Raw genomic sequence first — 17,939 nt, forward strand, 5'->3', positions numbered from 1 at the left:
CCGATAAGGAGACAGCCGTTCAAGGTTACTGAAAGCGCGGGAGCCAAAAGAATTTCTTTGTTCCCCTGCAACTTTTGGGCTATAAAAAGCAAACGCACGCATTGATCGGGGCCCTCTTGTATACTGTGTAAAGGAGGGACCAAGTTCGAACTTGTAGTAAAGATCCTTGCCGCTTGGCTTTGACTCTGGACTCTGGTGGTCTTCTTTGGGGAACAAACAGTCTGGGCATAACATCTGGGGGCTCGTCCGGGATTCCCCAAGCCCACCAGACGCCTGGTCAACGGATCTGCTAAGATCGATCTACTGATAGGTGAGCTGGCTCGTCTCCGTTTGTCTGTCTGTGTCTGAGTGTCTGTTCTGAATCTGAATCTGTGACTCGCGAGGTCTGAAACTGAAGCTGGCACAGTCCTGGCGGATGCACTATAGGACAGCCAGTGGAGACCGGTGGGAGACGTCCCCTGGCTCTCTTCTGATTAAATTGTGATCTGAGTTGCCGGAGCGCATTCGCGATCCAGGCAACAGCTGACTCTGACCCCGGTCCCCGGGTGCGCGCTCGCGGTCTGAATTGCCCCGGTCCCCGGGTGCGCGCTCGCGGTCTGAATTGCCCTGGTCCCCGGGCTCCCGGCTTCCAGCGCCGCGCTCGCAGCCCCGGTCCCCGGGCTCCCGGCTTCTGGCGCCGCGCTCCTGGCCCGGTCCCCGGGCTCCCGGCTTCTGGCGCGCGCTTCCGGCGCCGCGCTCGCGGCCCCGGTCCCCGGGCTCCCGGCTTCCGGCGCCGCGCCTGCGGCCCCAGTCCCCAGGCTCCCGGCTTCCGGCGTGGATTTCCTTTACAGGGATTCTAACCCACATTCCTTTACAAAAAGAGACACAGAAAGTGAGACTGGGGAGAGGGAGAGAATGAGTGAGAGAAAGACCATAAAAGACGGGAGAGGGAGAAAGTGAGAAGGGAAATCGGAAAGAGAAAGGGGAGAAAACGGCAGACGTGGAGAGTCAGAGAAAGAGACAGAAAAAAAAAAAGAGACTGAGTATAAAGGAGAAAGGACACGGGATGACAGAGAGACAGAGAGAGAGAAAGCGCGCGCGAATGAGATAGAGACTTAAAGAAGAGACCCTGTAAGTATGTCAATCAAAGATTTAGACAGAAACGGAAAGATTAGAGAGAGAGATAGAGAGAGGGAGCAGGCGGAGGGGAGGCGGGCTCGCTGAAAGGGAAAGTAACTTTAAAAGGCCGGGGGGGCGGACGCGAGGGCGCACTTCACGGACTAGCCCCCCCCCAGCCGCCTGACTCCACGGTGGCTTTACCCCTTCGGGAAATAAGACCCCCAGATGACACAGGAATCCCCAAGCTCCAGTACTGGCCATTCTCCACCAGTGATCTGTATAACTAGAAGACTCAGAGTGCTCGGTTTTCAGACAACCCCAAAGATTTACTGGCTTTACTGGATAGTGTCATGTTCACCCACCAGCCCATTTGAGATGATTGTCAGCAGCTCCTCCGAATCTTGTTTACCACGGAGGAGCGAGAGAGAATACAGGTAAAAGCTAGAAAGTTGGTCCCGGGGGACGACGGTCAACCGACTGCTAACCCTGACCTCATAAACGCGACCTTTCCTCTGACCAGGCCAGCGTAGGACTACAACACGGCAGAAGGTAGGGGATGGCTACACCTTTATCGCCAGACTCTAATGGCAGGTCTCCGGGCAGCTGCTCGCAAGCCCACTAATTTGGCTAAAATATATTCTATTCGGCAAGAAAAGACAGAGAGCCCAGCCACCTACTTAGAAAGATTAATGGAAGCTTTTAGACAGTACACCCCCATAGATCCAGAGGCTCCAGAAAGTCAGACAGCTGTTGTAATGTCTTTCATAAATCAGGCAGCCCCAGATATTAAAAAAACTCCAAAAACTAAAAGACTTGGAAGAAAAGCGGATTCAAGACCTCCTTCAGATAGCCCAGCAGGTTTATAATAACAGAGATACTCCAGAAAAAAGGCAATTTAAGGCCACTAAAAAAATGACCAAGGTCCTGGCAGCAGTAGTACAGAAAGAACATCTACAGCCAGAGTACACCCAACCTAGGCGGCCCCCCCCAGGCATGATAATCTGAAAAAAAGACCAATGTGCCTACTGCAAGGAGGCTGGCCACTAGGTAAGAGACTGCCTCGCTGCTGCCCAACCCGGACCTGGACGCCCCACTCCACGACTGCACCGAGGTACTAGCTCAGGTGCACGGAGTTCGAGAAGACCTGCAGGATCGCCCACTTCCTGACGCCGACCTCGTCTGGTTCACTGATAAGAGCAGCTTCATGCATCAGGGCCAGAGATACGCTGGAGCGGCAGTGACTTCAGAGACTGAGGTAATCTGGGCGGAACCCCTGCCCCCAGGGACATCGGCCCAGAAGGCCGAACTAATAGTGCTCACCCAAGCTCTTACCTTAAGGGCGGAGAAAAAGCTGACGGTATATACAGACAGCCGATATGCTTTTGCAACGGCGCATATACATGGGGCCATTTACAGGGAGCGGGGGTTACTGATGGCTAAAAAAAAAAAAAAAGAGATAAAAAAACAAGCAAGAAATCCTAGCCCTGCTAACAGCCCTATAGAGGCCAGAAAAGTTAGCCATTGTGCATTGCCCAAGGCATCAGAAACTAACTACTCCAACTGCTCAAGGCAACTTTCTGGCGGACCAAACTGCAAGAAAGGTGGCGAAGGCTCCCAGCCAACTCCTTGCACTCCAGCTCCCTGACCCGGGCCCCTGGGACTTGCCATATTTCCCTGATTATTCAGAACAAGATCTCCAGTGGATTGACAAGCTTCCCCTGAAACAGATCCAGAATAGGTGGTGGACTGATACTAATGACCAAACCATCCTACCAGAAAAATTAGGACAACAAGTGTTAAAACACATCCACCGAACCACCCACCTGGGTGCTCGGCGGATGATAGACCTGATCAGATGCTCTAAGCTCAAATTCAGACATACAGCCGAGACGCGGGCCAGCAACATCGTGACAAGTTGCAAAGTCTGCCAGCTTAACAACGCCTACCCCCAATCCCAGGCTGCAACGGGAACAAGGCTTAGAGGAACCAGGCCCGATATCTACTGGGAAGCAGATTTTACTGAGCTAAAGCCAGGAAAATACGGGTATTGGTACTTACTTGTCCTTGTAGATACTTTTTCAGGGTGGACTGAAGCATTCCCCACCAAGAAGAAAACTACTCAGGTTGTAGCAAAGAAAATCCTGGAAGATATCCTCCCCAGGTATGGCTACCCCGTCCAGATAGGGTCAGATAATGGGCCGGCCTTCGTCGCTAAGGTAAGTCAGGATTTGGCTTCCATCCTTGGGGCAAATTGGAAACTACATTGTGCTTACAAGCCCCAGAGTTCAGGACAGGTAGAGAGAATGAATCGGACCTTAAAGGAGACCTTAACTAAATTACCTATGGAGACTGGCACTAATTAGGTGGTCCTTCTCCCCTACGCTCTGTTCCAGGCCCGTAATACCCCTTACAGACTAGGCCTTACTCCTTATGAAATTATGTATGGCAGACCCCCACCCTTAGTTCCCGGCCTAAAAAAAATGATCTGCTCAAGTCTGAAACAGAAAATGTCTCTGAACTCTTATTTTCCCTACAAGCCTTGCAGAAAATTCAAGAAATCTGGCCCAAGCTGAAAGAACTATATGAGACCGGTCCCCCGCCGACACCCCATCCGTACCAGCCGGGAGACGGGGTCCTAGTCAAGTGACACCGACAAGAGACCCTAGAACCCAGGTGGAAAGGACCACTCCAGGTACTCCTAACCACACCCACCACCCTGAAGGTAGAAGGCATCGCATCGTAGATCCACTACACCCACGTCAAGCCAGTGGACCCAACCTCCGATCTTCTGGGACCAATCACGGCGGCGGCTGAAGCACCGGATGCGTGGACTGTGGACAGAGCTAGAAACAACCCCTTAAAACTCACCCTGCGCCGGCAGCATAGCTCACTGCAAACATGCAGTTAGGTAGTCTAACCCTAACGTTAGTCGCCCTAGTGGCCGCTAGAGAAATCACAAAACCAGCTCATAATCCCTTTGTCTGGAGATTCTGGCTTTATGAAAACCGAACCCACCCTGGGCAACCTCATAAGCCCGGAAAATTATTGGCCAGTGCTGATTGCCCTTCCTCAGGGTGCAACAGCCCAATTCTACTAAATTTTACTGGTTTTCAAATAGCCAAACCTATAACACCAATAATATGCTTTGAGTTTGATCAGACTAAATACAATTGTAAACACTATTAGTGGCACCAAAATGCCGGCTGTCCTTATAACTATTGTAACATCCATAGACCCCGTTATTGGGGAGAGAGAAAACAGTTAGACCCTAAGTGGCCCTTCCATCGTAGACGGGATAAAGACTTTTCATATACATAGATAGTTAGAGACCCCTGGAACTCCTGCTAGACCTCGCCTCAACATGGGGCTGTATACTACTCCCCCTCCTCCACATGGCCTAGCAGTCATCTCTATCTATGGCGAGGCCTAGTACAAGTACTGCCCCTGGTCCACAGGAATATCCAATGACAGGAAAACAGACTAACACAAGACTTACGTCCTTTCTCCTGGTTAAAGTTATTACAAGAAAGACTAAAACTTGCTAACCTTACAGGACTTCATAGCCTGTCTGGCTGCTTTCTGTGCGCCACTCTAGGGCGTCCATCACTAACCGCTGTCCCTCCGCCATGGGGATCCTCTACCTTTGCCCAAGCTAACAACCTCCGAAACCTCTCATATGCTCCTATCCTGAACGTGCCCCTATACCTAAACCCCAGTCAGGAGAAGTTTCCCTACTGTTTCTCAGGAACCAATTCCAGCCTCTGCAGTATCACTGCAACGCCCCCTAATATCACCTCAAGGGCCCCATCAGACATATTCTTCTGGTGTAATGGAACCTTATCTAAGAACCTACCTAGTCCCTCTGTTAATAACCTACTGTGTCTCCCGGTCACATTAGTTCCCCGGTTGACTCTACTAACTGCTGGCGAGTTCCTAAGGTATACCAGTAACTGGACTAGTGCTGTTATTCACCCAGACCCTAGACCAAGACCTGCACGAGCCATATTTCTCCCCCTCATTGCAGGAATCTCCCTCACCGCATCCTTCATTGCAGCCGGACTGGCGGGGGGAGCCCTAGGTCACACCCTCATAGAAAGTAACAAGTTGTACCAACAATTTGCTGTTGCTATTGAGGAGTTGGCTGAGTCCCTTGCCTCCCTTGAGCGACAGCTCACGTCCCTAGCTCAGGTAACCTTGCAGAACCGGAGAGCCCTAGACCTACTCACTGCAGAAAAAGGTGGTACATGTATATTTCTAAAAGAAGACTGTTGTTTCTACATAAATAAATCAGGACTTGTAGAGGACCAGGTCCAACAGTTACACAAGTTAAGCACTGAAGTAAAAACACGGCAGTTTGCTTCAGCTGCAGACCAATGGTGGAATTCCTCTATGTTTTCTCTGTTAGCCCCCTTCCTTGGACCCCTGCTAAGTCTACTATTTCTGCTTACCGTAGGACCTTGTGTTGTTAACAGAATTTTACAATTTGTTAAGGAGAAATTTGACACCGTACAACTCATGGTCCTCAGAGCCCAATACCAACCTGTAAACGCTGAAACAGAATCAGACTTATAAGACCCAAGATTGGCTCTAAAGATACCTGAAAAGAAGGGGGGAATGAAAGGAGCTGGGCACATTCCTCAGCCCCCGGGCTCGAAACTCCCTGAGCCCAGTACAAACACCACCTGGAAAGTCTCCGATAAGGAGACAGCCGTTCAAGGTTACTGAAAGCGCGGGAGCCAAAAGAATTTCTTTGTTCCCCTGCAACTTTCGGGCTATAAAAAGCAAACGCACGCATTGATCGGGGCCCTCTTGTATACTGTGTAAAGGAGGGACCAAGTTCGAACTTGTAGTAAAGATCCTTGCCGCTTGGCTTTGACTCTGGACTCTGGTGGTCTTCTTTGGGGAACAAACAGTCTGGGCATAACACAGTCTCTTCTTCTTGTTGACTAGCTTCCCTCTGTCTACTAGGACCATTTCAACAACTAACATGTTCCATCTTGACACAGACTACTGTGTACCTTTGTAAGGACTGCCAACTCCCATGCATCTATTGGCATTTTAGGCTTTCTTAAGATGAGGCACATTTAGAAAAAAGTGGCCCACCAACGTGCGTGTTACTGCCATGCACAAAAGAGGAGATGTTACCATCTTTAAAAACGTTTAATACAAATTGTAATGCTTGATAGGAGAGACAAAGTTAGTCATGAAATTCTTAAGTTTATCTTTAAGAAAAAGTACTTTTGACATGGGGGTGTATAAGGGTTAACATAAAAGCCTTGAGATTCTGCTGCATTTGGAGGGTGATGAGAAATGGGAATTCAAAAGAGGACTTAGTTTGGCAATTGCATTATACATCCTGGTCCTCAGAAGAGAAGCATCCAAGTGCCCCTTTATAGCAGGGATGCCCTGGACTGCCTACACCAGAATCACTACGCTTGCTTGTGGACTTTGGCAGTTAGCAAACTGAGTGCTGGGCTTCACCCAATCATGATCTCTTGTTATGTGGCCCTAGAAATACGAATTTCAGCTAGGTGCCTCCCCAGATACTCAAATATCTCAAACAGAAGTTTGAGACAAACCACCACCTTAAAGTTTAGTATCTGAGTAAAGACTATTTTGGTTTGCGCATACTTATGAAACACAATTTCTTCCAGAAATCAGAGAAGGCAGACATATAATTCACTTTCTTAAGAGAATCTCCTCTAAGGAGAAAAACTGCTAGAAACTAATATTACTGAAGTTCAACTTAAAATTAGAAAGCACTTCTTTTTGAAAGGCCATACTCAAATTCTGATTGACAGCAGCCTTTGGAAGCTGACATTTTTCAAGAATCTTGGAAATAAAGACTGGGCACCATTGTGCTGTATCTGCTTTATTTGTCCCTAACACCTATACATGCTGTTCAATGAATGTTTTCTTACAGTAATTTGTTCTTTCTGATTAATCATTTATCTGAAAATCCATAAACCTATAAGATTGATGATTGCAAGTGGTAGATTTGGGGTTCCTTCCTGAATTGATGAAAAACCTAGCCTACCCATTCAGTTTAAACATGTAGCTAAACAATGGCATTCTGTCAAATAGAGGAAAGCAAGTTGGAGGAGAAACGGTTTTCATTCTGAAGAAAAATTGCTTTGTCCTTCTTTAAAATAAACAATGGGGCTAGTTGTAGGGAAGTGGTGTAGTGATTCAACTCTAAAGAGCAGAAACAACTGCAGGCTGCTCAGGAACATAATCTATCAGTGTAATTTCCCAAAACATCAGGAAAATAAACATAGTGGAAGGCAACAGTTTTAGCCTGATTGTTGGATGTATAACAAAACAGGAAGTGCTCTATTTGAATAAGAAAACAGGGAAAGAATACAGTTGACTGCTAATAGTCACCCCTCCTCCTGAAGCCAAATGCAGTTTTGGTTATCAGGAAACTGTAGATTAATATTTTACCTATCCAAGATAGGGGTTTTTGAAAGACAAAGTGAAAAAGAAATAAAATTGCTATCTAGTGTGGCAGAAATGTTTTAATGCTGTTGCTTTAAGGAAATAAAGAACATAATAAAAAATAGAAATTAACTGAAATATCTAATGCTAACAAAGACTAAATCTAAAGGCAGGTAGCCCTCCCAGTGAGACTTCAGGAATGATCAAAGGGCTCCTGAGCTGCTGGAGAGAGTGTAATAAAGTGGCCACGATTGAAGCTAAAACCTTACACAGGTACAATGAGGGCTAGGTAATAGCGAGTTCAAGTGAAGGCTTAATAGCAGTTACAAATAAATATTTGGCAAATAAGTGGCACTATATAATACTGCTGAAAAGCAGAGTCCTAGTATTTGGAATGTATTCCCGTTTGGCATAAGATACAGAAACATTGATTGCAAAAAAGGGGTAGGAAACACTTATTATTGTTCATTTCAAATGTGCATATGTAAACATTTTTTATGCTTCACTTGGAAGAAATTAAAAGTAAAATTAATGAGGTATTAAAAACATGGTTAGTTAGGTCATTTTTTGGCAAGTCATCCTGTGAAGGCGGCTTCATGCATGGCAAGAGATTTGATTATTTTAACTCTTTAACATTTAGCCCAGGAAGCACAGTACATAAGGTCTGAGACTGACAGCAGCCAATAAAGTTAATGAATGGAAAAGTATAGTGCCAGTCAGTAGCATGTGAAATAATTAGGACAAAAATCTAGAGAATGAAAAATACCATAGCAGCAGGGCTGCTGGCTGAATGAGGTTGATGTTCAGTGGGATTAGAAGTCACCAGGAAGGTTGTATCATATTGCAGATTATAACTCTTAAAATGCTGGAATCATCCTTGTTTGGCCATGTATTGTGTACCTAGTAGACTAATCTACAAAGATAAGGAAACTAGGGTCAGAAGTGTAAAGAGAATCATTGTCTGACACATAGAAACCTCCCTGAGACCAGGAAAGGTCTTTACCAACTGTATCCACCACCTCATAGCAAGAGTTGAAAATTCATGTTTTCTAGGAAGCTTTTTATAATTAATTTTTGGTCTAATTTGTACATTATATGTTCATTTTAATTTTTTTTATTCTTTCTTTCTTTTTTTTTTTTGAGGCAGAGTCTTGCTCTGTTGCACAGGCTGGAGTGCAGTGGTGTGATCTCGGCCCACTGCAGACTCCGCCTCCCAGGTTCAAGCAATTCTCTTGCTTCAGCCTCCTGAATAGCTGGGACTACAGGTGTGCACCACAACATCTGACTATTTTTGTGTGTGTTTGCATGTGTGTTTTTAATAGAGACGCAGTTTTGCCATGTTGGTCAGGCTGGTCTCGAATTCTTGGCCTCATGTGATACACCCACCTTGGCCTCCCAAAGTGCTGGGATTACAGGCGTGAGCCACTGCACCTGGCCTATATGTTCGTTTTTTTAAAAAATTGAATTCAGCTATGGAATCATTCCTATGTTGTGTGTACGCATGTTTTGCCTCTGGCAAGGATCATACTTTTAAATCAAAGAGATATAATATGATTTAGTAAAAGAATATTGGCACGATATTCTGAAGCTCTGATTTTGAGCCCTAGCTGTGTGAACTTGAATATATCACTCCTCTGAGCCACAGTTTCCTCACTGGTAAAATGAAGGTAACACAATGTCACCAAATTGTGAGGGTCAAATTAAAGAATGTGCAGGAAAAATACTTTTTAAATTGTAGAGCACTATGCACGTGCTTCTCCTAAACCATAGTTCCAAAGTGGTAATTTCTGCATGCAGTCAGCACCTGGTTAATGACCAGGACTGCTCTGTATTTTAAAAAAGATATGTTTGAGTAAAGAAAACTTCTTGACTATCAAATATTTCAAGAGTTTGGAAGCGAGAGTATTTTGTTAGCTTTAGAAGAAAATTTTACTCACTTTATATTTAAAATGCTTTGGTTGAGAGTAAGTTGCTAAACTATCTCTTTATATGTAATTTGTGGAGAATAAATACATGTATCTTTTAGTTTAATGGAGAAAAATTAAAAATTAGAGCAGCTAAAAGTATTCCCTATGATATTATAATTTAGTGTATTATTGCCAAGTTAACTTTTTTCTAATTAGATATTAGGTAGGTATTATAAACCTAATATTTACAAGGTGACTAAATATTCAATATGTTTAGGGAATAGATCATGAGAATTCTTGGCATTGTCTAAGTATTGTTTAGAAAGCTACATATTTATCATTATTTATGTGACAGTATAAATGTGATAATACTTAAACATTGTGTAACTGATTCTGGTCATGGTATTATGTCAAGAACTAGTATCGTCTTTTAGGTCTCCTGCTGTTAGGAATGCTGAAGTTTTAATGCATTGTATTTTCATATTCCAAGCCCATTTTCATTAAAAAACATTGTCCAAATGAATTAAACATCTCTGAACATATATGGTATGAGGCAAAGTATATTTCCTAGCCATTAGTTCCACTTTTTTTTTTTGTTGTTGCATTGTGGGGAGAATGGAGTCTCACTATGTTGTCCAGGCAGGTCTTGAATTTCTGGGCTCAAGCTCTCCTTCCACTTCTGCCTCCCTAAGTGCTGGGATTACAGCATTTTTTCCTAGCCATTAGGCCTTGACGGAAATGTGGCATCCTACTAGGGTAAAGAGTTGTCTGTTTGAAACAGACAACAGAAATGTAAACTAAAGCCTTAGTCACCAGTGTTAAGGATGACTGACAAATCTAAAATTCTTTAAGATAAATTTATTGCCCAAGACACTGGTCACTCACTGTCTTCTAATGGAAGTGTCTTGGGTATTGGCTGTGTTCCACCAAGACATGTGAGGCTGCTTGTCACATGAGCATGTCAACAAGACTGCAGTCCTGAGTCCAGTTCATGGCTGGAAATGGCATCTCAAATCCTGCCTGAGTGAAGGGATCTGAGCAAATCACTGATCAAAGCAAAGTAAGCTAAGGAAAAAAGAATCAAAATTCACAGAACACGAATGGAATCTTCGTATTAGAAGAAAAATAGGTAACTTCAAACTACACAGCTTGTATAAAGAAAAAAAGATCTGTAAAACAGTTTCTTTGTCAAAGCAACCTAAAACCAATACAAATAATTAAAACTAAAATTCTTAATACTTGACAAAGTGCTTCAAGAACATGGATTATGTAGTTATGGTTCACAACAACTCTGTGAAGTGGGCCTGGCAGTTACCAGCCTATTTTATAAATGAGAAAAAAGTAGTTCAGAGGTTAAGTGACTTGCCCTAGGGTTACATGGCCAGAGCATGGCTTTGGGCAGAAGTCTTTGTCTACGTGTATTACAAACGAGGGTAACAAACAATGATAATTCAATGCCTAAATATTCAAGTGAATGTCATTTGATATCTGACAAGAAAGAAATAACACCTTGAAGGGTCTTAAAAACACTACTGAGGGCTGCTTGGGTTACAGTTAATGGTACCATGTAGGAATAATTTCTAGTCACCAATTCATTATTTGCTTCATTAAGCTAGGTTACCTTTGCAGGCAATTTTGTCAATCCTCCTTTATGAAGCTGTTGCTGGGCAAATAATAAGAAACCTAATACCTGATATTTAGATATATTTGTGATCCCTAGGCACTTTCAGGCTTGCCTACTTCAATTTCATTAAAACCTTTTGAAACAGTCTTCCGAAAACTGTTATTTCCCTTAAAAGTGAACATAGGAAAGTTCATGAAATTCTTCACAGTCAGCAAGTGGTACTGAGACTCAATATGAGAAGACTGAGTTATTAATCAGATGTTAAGAATCTCATTAATTATGGTTTTAAAGTCTCCTTTATAGGCACATAAAAGATACCTGTCTAAACAAATTTCCAAATGGCCAGGATACTCTTTAAAAGGTGATAAGAAAATGAGTTAAGAACGTTGAAAAAGTGCATAATGCCTAGTTAGGCCCAGCCTATGTTCACACAGTGAGATCTGAGCTGGCAACAGATGATGTGGTCAGTTTTCTGATAAGTGAGAAGGTAAGGCAGGCATTGCTTCAAAGAACCAGGCCTGGCCAGGCATGGTGGCTTATGGCTGTAATCCCAGCACTTTTTGAGGCCAAGGCAGGTGGATCACTTGAGGCCAGGAGTTCAAGACCAACCTGGCCAACATGGCGAAATGCTGTCTCTACTAAAAATACAAAAGATTAGCCAGGCTGGTGGTGCACACTGTAATCCCAGCTACTCGGGAGACTGAGGCAGGAGAAGCATTTGAATTTGAATCAACCTCCACCCTGGAGGTGGAGGTTGCAATGAGCCAAGACCGCACCACTGTACTCCAACCCGTTTGACAGAGCGAGACTGTCTCAAACAAACAAACAAACAAACAAAAAACCAAAACCTAAAAAACTAAAAACTAAAAAACAAAGGGCTAGGCCACAGGCAGATCACATTCACAGCACCTGACACACTGGCTCTGCTAGGCTAGCCATGCATGAGTGAGATGAAATAATGCTACACGGTGATGGTTCTGGTTAGCAAAGCTTTCCCTGCTTGCACGGGCCTGATGATGAGGGTAATGATGTGTGTGGGTTTTTAGGATGGTGTTTTGTTATGGCAGCCTGAACTGCTTAGAGATAGATAGATTTCTTATTAACAGAAATATAGGGGAGACAATTGAAACATGGTTGTGGAGAAGGGGTAGCTTTGTGGTAGGAACATCAGTAAAAATGTGCTTTTGTATTTGTAATGCATGGAATTGCAAATCATGCAAATAGATTAGGTGTTTTATAGCTTTTCCAAAATGCTGAATAATGTTACTGAGCAGATAAACTGCTGAACAGATGTTAAGTAGCTGTTTGTGATGACCCCCTTGGTTCCCCTTATAAGGTAAGAACATCAAATCAATGATATAACACAAAAGAGGGAACAGGAAGGAAATTCTTTAAAATTTCCAACTTACAAGCCTTTTGAAAAATATTAAAAGAGGAGAAATCTGCAGCCTTTATAGCCTGTTAATGAGAAGCTCTCTTTATATACTTTCAGTACAATGGCTTAAATTTTGTAAAATAGCAGTGTAATTCAGGTCTTATTTTGGACTCTTTAAGACTGAAAAGTAGAAAAGGCATATTTTTCCTGGATCATAGAAAGAGATTAGATAATTTACCTTATGGCTATATAAAGATCAATTGCCAATGTTTAGGGAAGCATCCAGTTCATCAGTGTGGTACAAAGGCACTATCTTGAAAAGCTCTGAATTCTTGTGTAGGTAATGAGATGGTTATATGCAATAGCTCAATAAGTGAAATAGAGAAAACATTGTGCTTGCTAAAATTTTCTTATTGATTTGAAATGACAAATTCACTGCAATGTTGAATTAGATATCAGGAAGGCATAAAGAAAAGGTTCTTTAAAGAGACACTACTCTAATAAGTGCTTGAAATTGCAAAGTGTAGCATTATACTATGTTTTAGAAGAAAAGAAATAAAATCATTAGCTAAAATTTGCTTGTTTTTGCAAATGAGAGTTACTATGAACGTTTTCAAAATCCCCTAACACTTGCACTGTTTGCCATGTAAGCCTTATATATACTTCTAGAATTCTCTAATATTTGTACATTGGACAAATATAAAAGACTCATATACCTACATTCAATTGAGTGCTTCTAATAAAATCCAATATTGGCAAGATTCGCTTCCCCATTGTCTCCATTTGTCTCACTGTATCTTCTCTGGTCAGACCGAAAGGTGTTTTATGCTCTAAAAATTGTAACAATAAACTTTTATACTATTTTCTCCAGACTTCCATTTCAAAATGTTTTCTTTAGCAAGCTATAAACGGATATCTCAATATTAATAGATACGAAATCTTTAGTATAGAAACTAGTCCCATCCCTAGACCATATGTATAACAAAGAAAGATCTATGGGGAGAAAGGCAGAGGAGACGCTGCCCTTTAGAAACTATCATTTATCTCTTTTGTTGTGTTTCTTGATTGAGAGATCTAAGAGACAGCCTATAATGATTCACCGATCTCTTCAGAGTCTGTTTTTCCTGAGTTGTGAAAAAATGCGTCATAAATGTGTCTGATTCTTGTCTTGTTCCTCCTAGGTATTATTCAAGTGTGCAGATCCATTGACTTTGAATGTAGCTCGAAGTTCAGATAAGCCTCAGAGGATACAGTGCCAGACAAAACACACATTCTTAATTATGTGGTTAGAGCTGCAGGAATAAATTTAACCTGGTCATGAATTCAGCCCATAAGTTTGAGATTTCAACTCCATGTGAATATTTTCTTGATTTTTGAAAGTTTCAACTCAGATTACTGAACACCATTTAACTGTGATACTCTCCAGGAGATCTAAACTCTTGGCTAATTACATAAGAAAAGAGGGGAACTGACATTAATACAACGATAGATAATACAAGTAATTTAAGATTGTCATTGGCTATATTTTTGATTTCATATAGCAGTTTCATTGCATAATTTTCTTCTACCTCTGCTAATTGATAATGATGAAAACTAGTATTCTTTAAGTGCTGTATGATTAGTCGTTGATGATAGAGGTGGGTGGGGTAAGATGATTAGATGATTAGAGTCAGGGGGTTGGCATTCCAGGACTGTGTGTATTCTTGGGAGAAAGATTTCCTGGAACCAGAATTCCAAGTATTGTTAACTAACCCACAGAGAAGATTAGAAGGAGTTAATTTTAACTCAAACATTTTTTGGGGCCCAAAACTCATCACAGGTGCTACTACATGCTAGACCTTGTAGGTTCAGATGATTTACCTGTGAATATCGGCAGCTTCCTGCTTGATATTTTTTCCAAAAATTTTCCATCTTCTTTGTTTTTGAACCCAAGAGTCAAGAGATATTGTTGGGGAGGAAAAGATGACCAGTCAACTGTTTGAGGCAACATGTGGAGTGTCTGAAGATCTGAAATATGACAGAAAAAGAACTAAGAGGCTTTGTTATGGTTTTAATATGTTTAGGGTCCCCCCCCCCAGATTTCAGGAATTGTACATGGAAAAAATGATAACTATAAACATGAAAGGTATGAAGTAAAATTATGTGTATCAAAAGGTCGAATAGATAACATGTCAAAATCATATTTCATTATACTTTTCTTAGTAATCTAAGCATACACAAAGCATAACAATAAAATATGGCTAGATCACATGGTCATCTTTCCTCATCTTCAGAATAACAGACATTCAGGACCAGCTCACATGCTTATTAGTTTTTAGCTGTGACTATTTACAAGAGACTTTGATTTTTCTTTTTCTCTCTTTTTTTTTTTTTTAGACAGAGTCTTGCTCTTGTCGCCCAGGCTAGAGTGTAATGGTGTGATTTTGGCTCACTGCAACCTCTACCTCCCAGGTTCAAGCGATTCTCCTGCTTCAGCCTTCTGAGTAGCTGGGATTACAGGTGCCCACCACCACGCCCAGCTAATTTTTGTATTTTTAGTAGAGATGGGGTTCCACCATGTTGGCCAGGCTGGTCTCAAACTTCTGACCTCAGGTGATCTACCCGCCTCAGTCTCCCAAAGTGCTGGAATTACAGGCGTGAGCCACTGAGCTCGGATGAGAATTTGATTTTTCTCTTCCTAGCTTAAGATATATTTAAAAAAAAAAAAGGAAAGAGAAAAATTACAAGTGAGAATTAAAATATAGCCAGGCGCGGTGGCTCAAGCCTGTAATCCCAGCACTTTGGGAGGCCGAGGCGGGCGGATCACAAGGTCAAGAGATGGAGACCATCCTGGCTAACACGGTGAAACCCCGTCTCTACTAAAAATACAAAAAACTAGCCGGGCGAGGTGGCGGGCGCCTGTAGTCCCAGCTACTCAGGAGGCTGAGGCAGGAGAATGGCGTAAACCCAGGAGGCGGAGCTTGCAGTGAGCCAAGATCGCGCCACTGCACTCCAGCCTGGGCGACAGAGCAAGACTCCGTCTCAAAAAAAAAAAAAAAAAGAGAATTAAAATATAAAGCTAATTAATTTAGTTACCATCCTTCATATAGCCATAGGAAGAAACTTAAAATGATAAATGCACTGACTATTGTAATTAGACTTGGAAATAATTCGTGTCATGAAAATGGTTCTAAAACAGATTCAATTCTTAATGACCATAAGAGCTAATGTTTACTGAGTACTTATTTTCTATTCGCCCCTGTTCTAAGAGTTTTGTGTGCACTGTTCTTTCAATTCCACATAATAACTTCACAAGGTTGGTGCTGTTGTCCTCACTTTATGAATAAGAGGTTGAGGGACACACACGGGAAGTAACTTGCCCAAGAGCACAGCTCCAAAGTGGGCAAAGCCGGATTCACAACCAGGTAGTCTGACTCCAGACACCACAGGCACAGCCACTGCACCCTTCTTCGAGATTGCTTTGCACTAGGTTACTTTTGGGGTAGGGATAAAGGCCCACCTTACAGATGATAAGACTGGTGCTTCAAGAGGTTACAAACATGCCCAAGATCATGAATTTAGCAAACAGAGGGACCAGAATTGAAAGCCAAAGTACAAAGGCTAACCTCTTGGGGGCCTGGAGGCAAGATTCACTTAATTCATTTCCATTTTGAGTAACAAGGCTTTGGTTTATTAAAATAGATTTCTCAAATGAAGGATGGTGAACAGAGAAGTTTAATAAGCCCTCTTTGTTTAACACTACCAGAAAGGGGAAAAGGCAAAATCCCAAATATCATTGAATGATGGTTTAAAGGTAAAATTTTAATGTAGACTCAGAACTCAAATGGTAATGGTTCAAATATAGCCTTCACTATTTGTCTGTAATACTTCTTTTAAAAATAAGATAGTACACCATGAGTGTGTTTTTAAACACCATCCCCCTTTTTAAGCCACAGAACCTTTTGTCCAAACTAAAATTTTCTGACAAGCCTAATATTAAAAGCCAACAAAAAGTAGGGACATTCTGTTTGAATCCTGGCACACTGATCACCCACCCCCACTACTGTACTCTGTTCTATACCCTACTCACAGACGCCACCTCGAGCTTCTCCACAGAACCTCCGTTTTTCAAAACACAGTTTGGAAAACACTGCAGTAAGTTATTTGTCACAGTTTGGTTAAGTAAACAGTGTGTGTCTGTCAAATTGAGAGTTAAAATATATGCTGATTATTGAAATAATTAAAATATCACACAATGCCTTTTAAACACAAACACAGAGCAAAAACATATTAATGAACCCAAGCAAGCGTTAGTTTTTCTTTGGTGACTTAGGATCAAGGTCACCCCTTAGTGTTAATGAAGGCTAATATTCATCTGGTGCTTCTTCTGTGCCACACACATTATCAGGGTTATCTTTTTCAATCATGGAGTGGGGAGCAGGGCATATTATCAGGCCCACCTTACAGATGATAAAGCTGGAGCTTCCAGAGATTACAAAGTTGCCCAAGATCACACACTGAGCATAAGGACCAGAATTGAAAATCAGGCAGCTGGATGCCAAAGTACAAAGGCTTACCACTCAAAACTATCCTTGTGATAGTCTGGGGTCATAGTTATAAAAAATCGATGGGAAACATTCTATAGGAAGGCCAGTAAATGCTCTCTATCTAGAAAAGTATAGCAAATGCTCAAGAGTTCCCAAACTAACAGAGTGACTTTTAGGCATCTTAACATACAGATTGCAAGTATTAGATGCTGCTGCTTTTTTTTTTTTTTTTTTTTTTTGAGATGGAGTCTTGCTCTGTCTACTCAGGCTGGAGTGCAGTGGCACTATCTCGGCTCACTGCAAACTCTGCCTCCCAGGTTCAAGCAATTCTCCTGCCTCAGCCTCCCGAGTAGCTGGGATTACAGGCACCCGCCACCACACCCAGCTAATTTTGTATTGGTGTGGTGGGGTGTGTATTGGTTTTGAGATGGGGTTTCTCCAAGTTGGTCAAGCTGGTCTTGAACTCCCGACCTCAGGTGATCCACCCACCTCAGCCTCCCAGTGTTGGGATTATAGGCGTGAGCCACTGTACCCAGCCTTAGATGCTTCTTTAGTTGGTGGTTGTGTTACAAAATGGCTCTTTTTAAAAGGATGGCTCATTTTTATAAACAAGGTAAAATGTGATTTCTGCTTTTCAATTTCAAAAGTGCAGGAAGTTTCTTTGCTTTTGAAATCTGCAGCTGATCATCACAGACACGCCTCTCTTTGCAAGCGAATACTATTTTGTTGAAATATTAGCAAGGGCACAGCTTACTAGTTTTACTGAAGTTTCCAATAACTGGATTGTATGAAAAGGCAGCTGAGTAACCTCGAGATTTGGCATTTTCTGGTGCCGCATTATTGCCAAAACCAGCCTGATGTTTGAGGACTCGCTTATGTAGATAGATAGCCTAAAGACTTTGAGTGGTTTACCTCTTCTTGTCCTTAAATATTTGATAGATAAAGAGGAGACCAATACTAATATTGGCAGT

The 17,939-nt window shown here is 42.3% G+C and overlaps 1 protein-coding gene across 2 annotated transcripts in view; it reads right to left on the reverse strand.

Annotated features, from left to right (window-relative positions):
- The window catches only part of SPATA16 (spermatogenesis associated 16), a 261,852-nt gene that overhangs the window by 28,199 nt on the left and 215,714 nt on the right, over window positions 1-17,939 (reverse strand). For both annotated transcript variants that reach the window (XM_050778289.1, XM_050778290.1), the window contains exons 7-8: window positions 14,303-14,449; window positions 13,163-13,272 (exon numbers count right to left, since the gene is read on the reverse strand). In XM_050778289.1, coding sequence (XP_050634246.1) covers window positions 13,163-13,272; window positions 14,303-14,449 — 257 coding nt within the window. The remainder of the gene's footprint in view (window positions 1-13,162; window positions 13,273-14,302; window positions 14,450-17,939) is intronic.

This window comes from Macaca thibetana, chromosome 2 (genome assembly GCF_024542745.1).
Source record: "Macaca thibetana thibetana isolate TM-01 chromosome 2, ASM2454274v1, whole genome shotgun sequence".
In the NCBI taxonomy this organism is placed as follows: Eukaryota; Metazoa; Chordata; class Mammalia; order Primates; family Cercopithecidae; genus Macaca; species Macaca thibetana.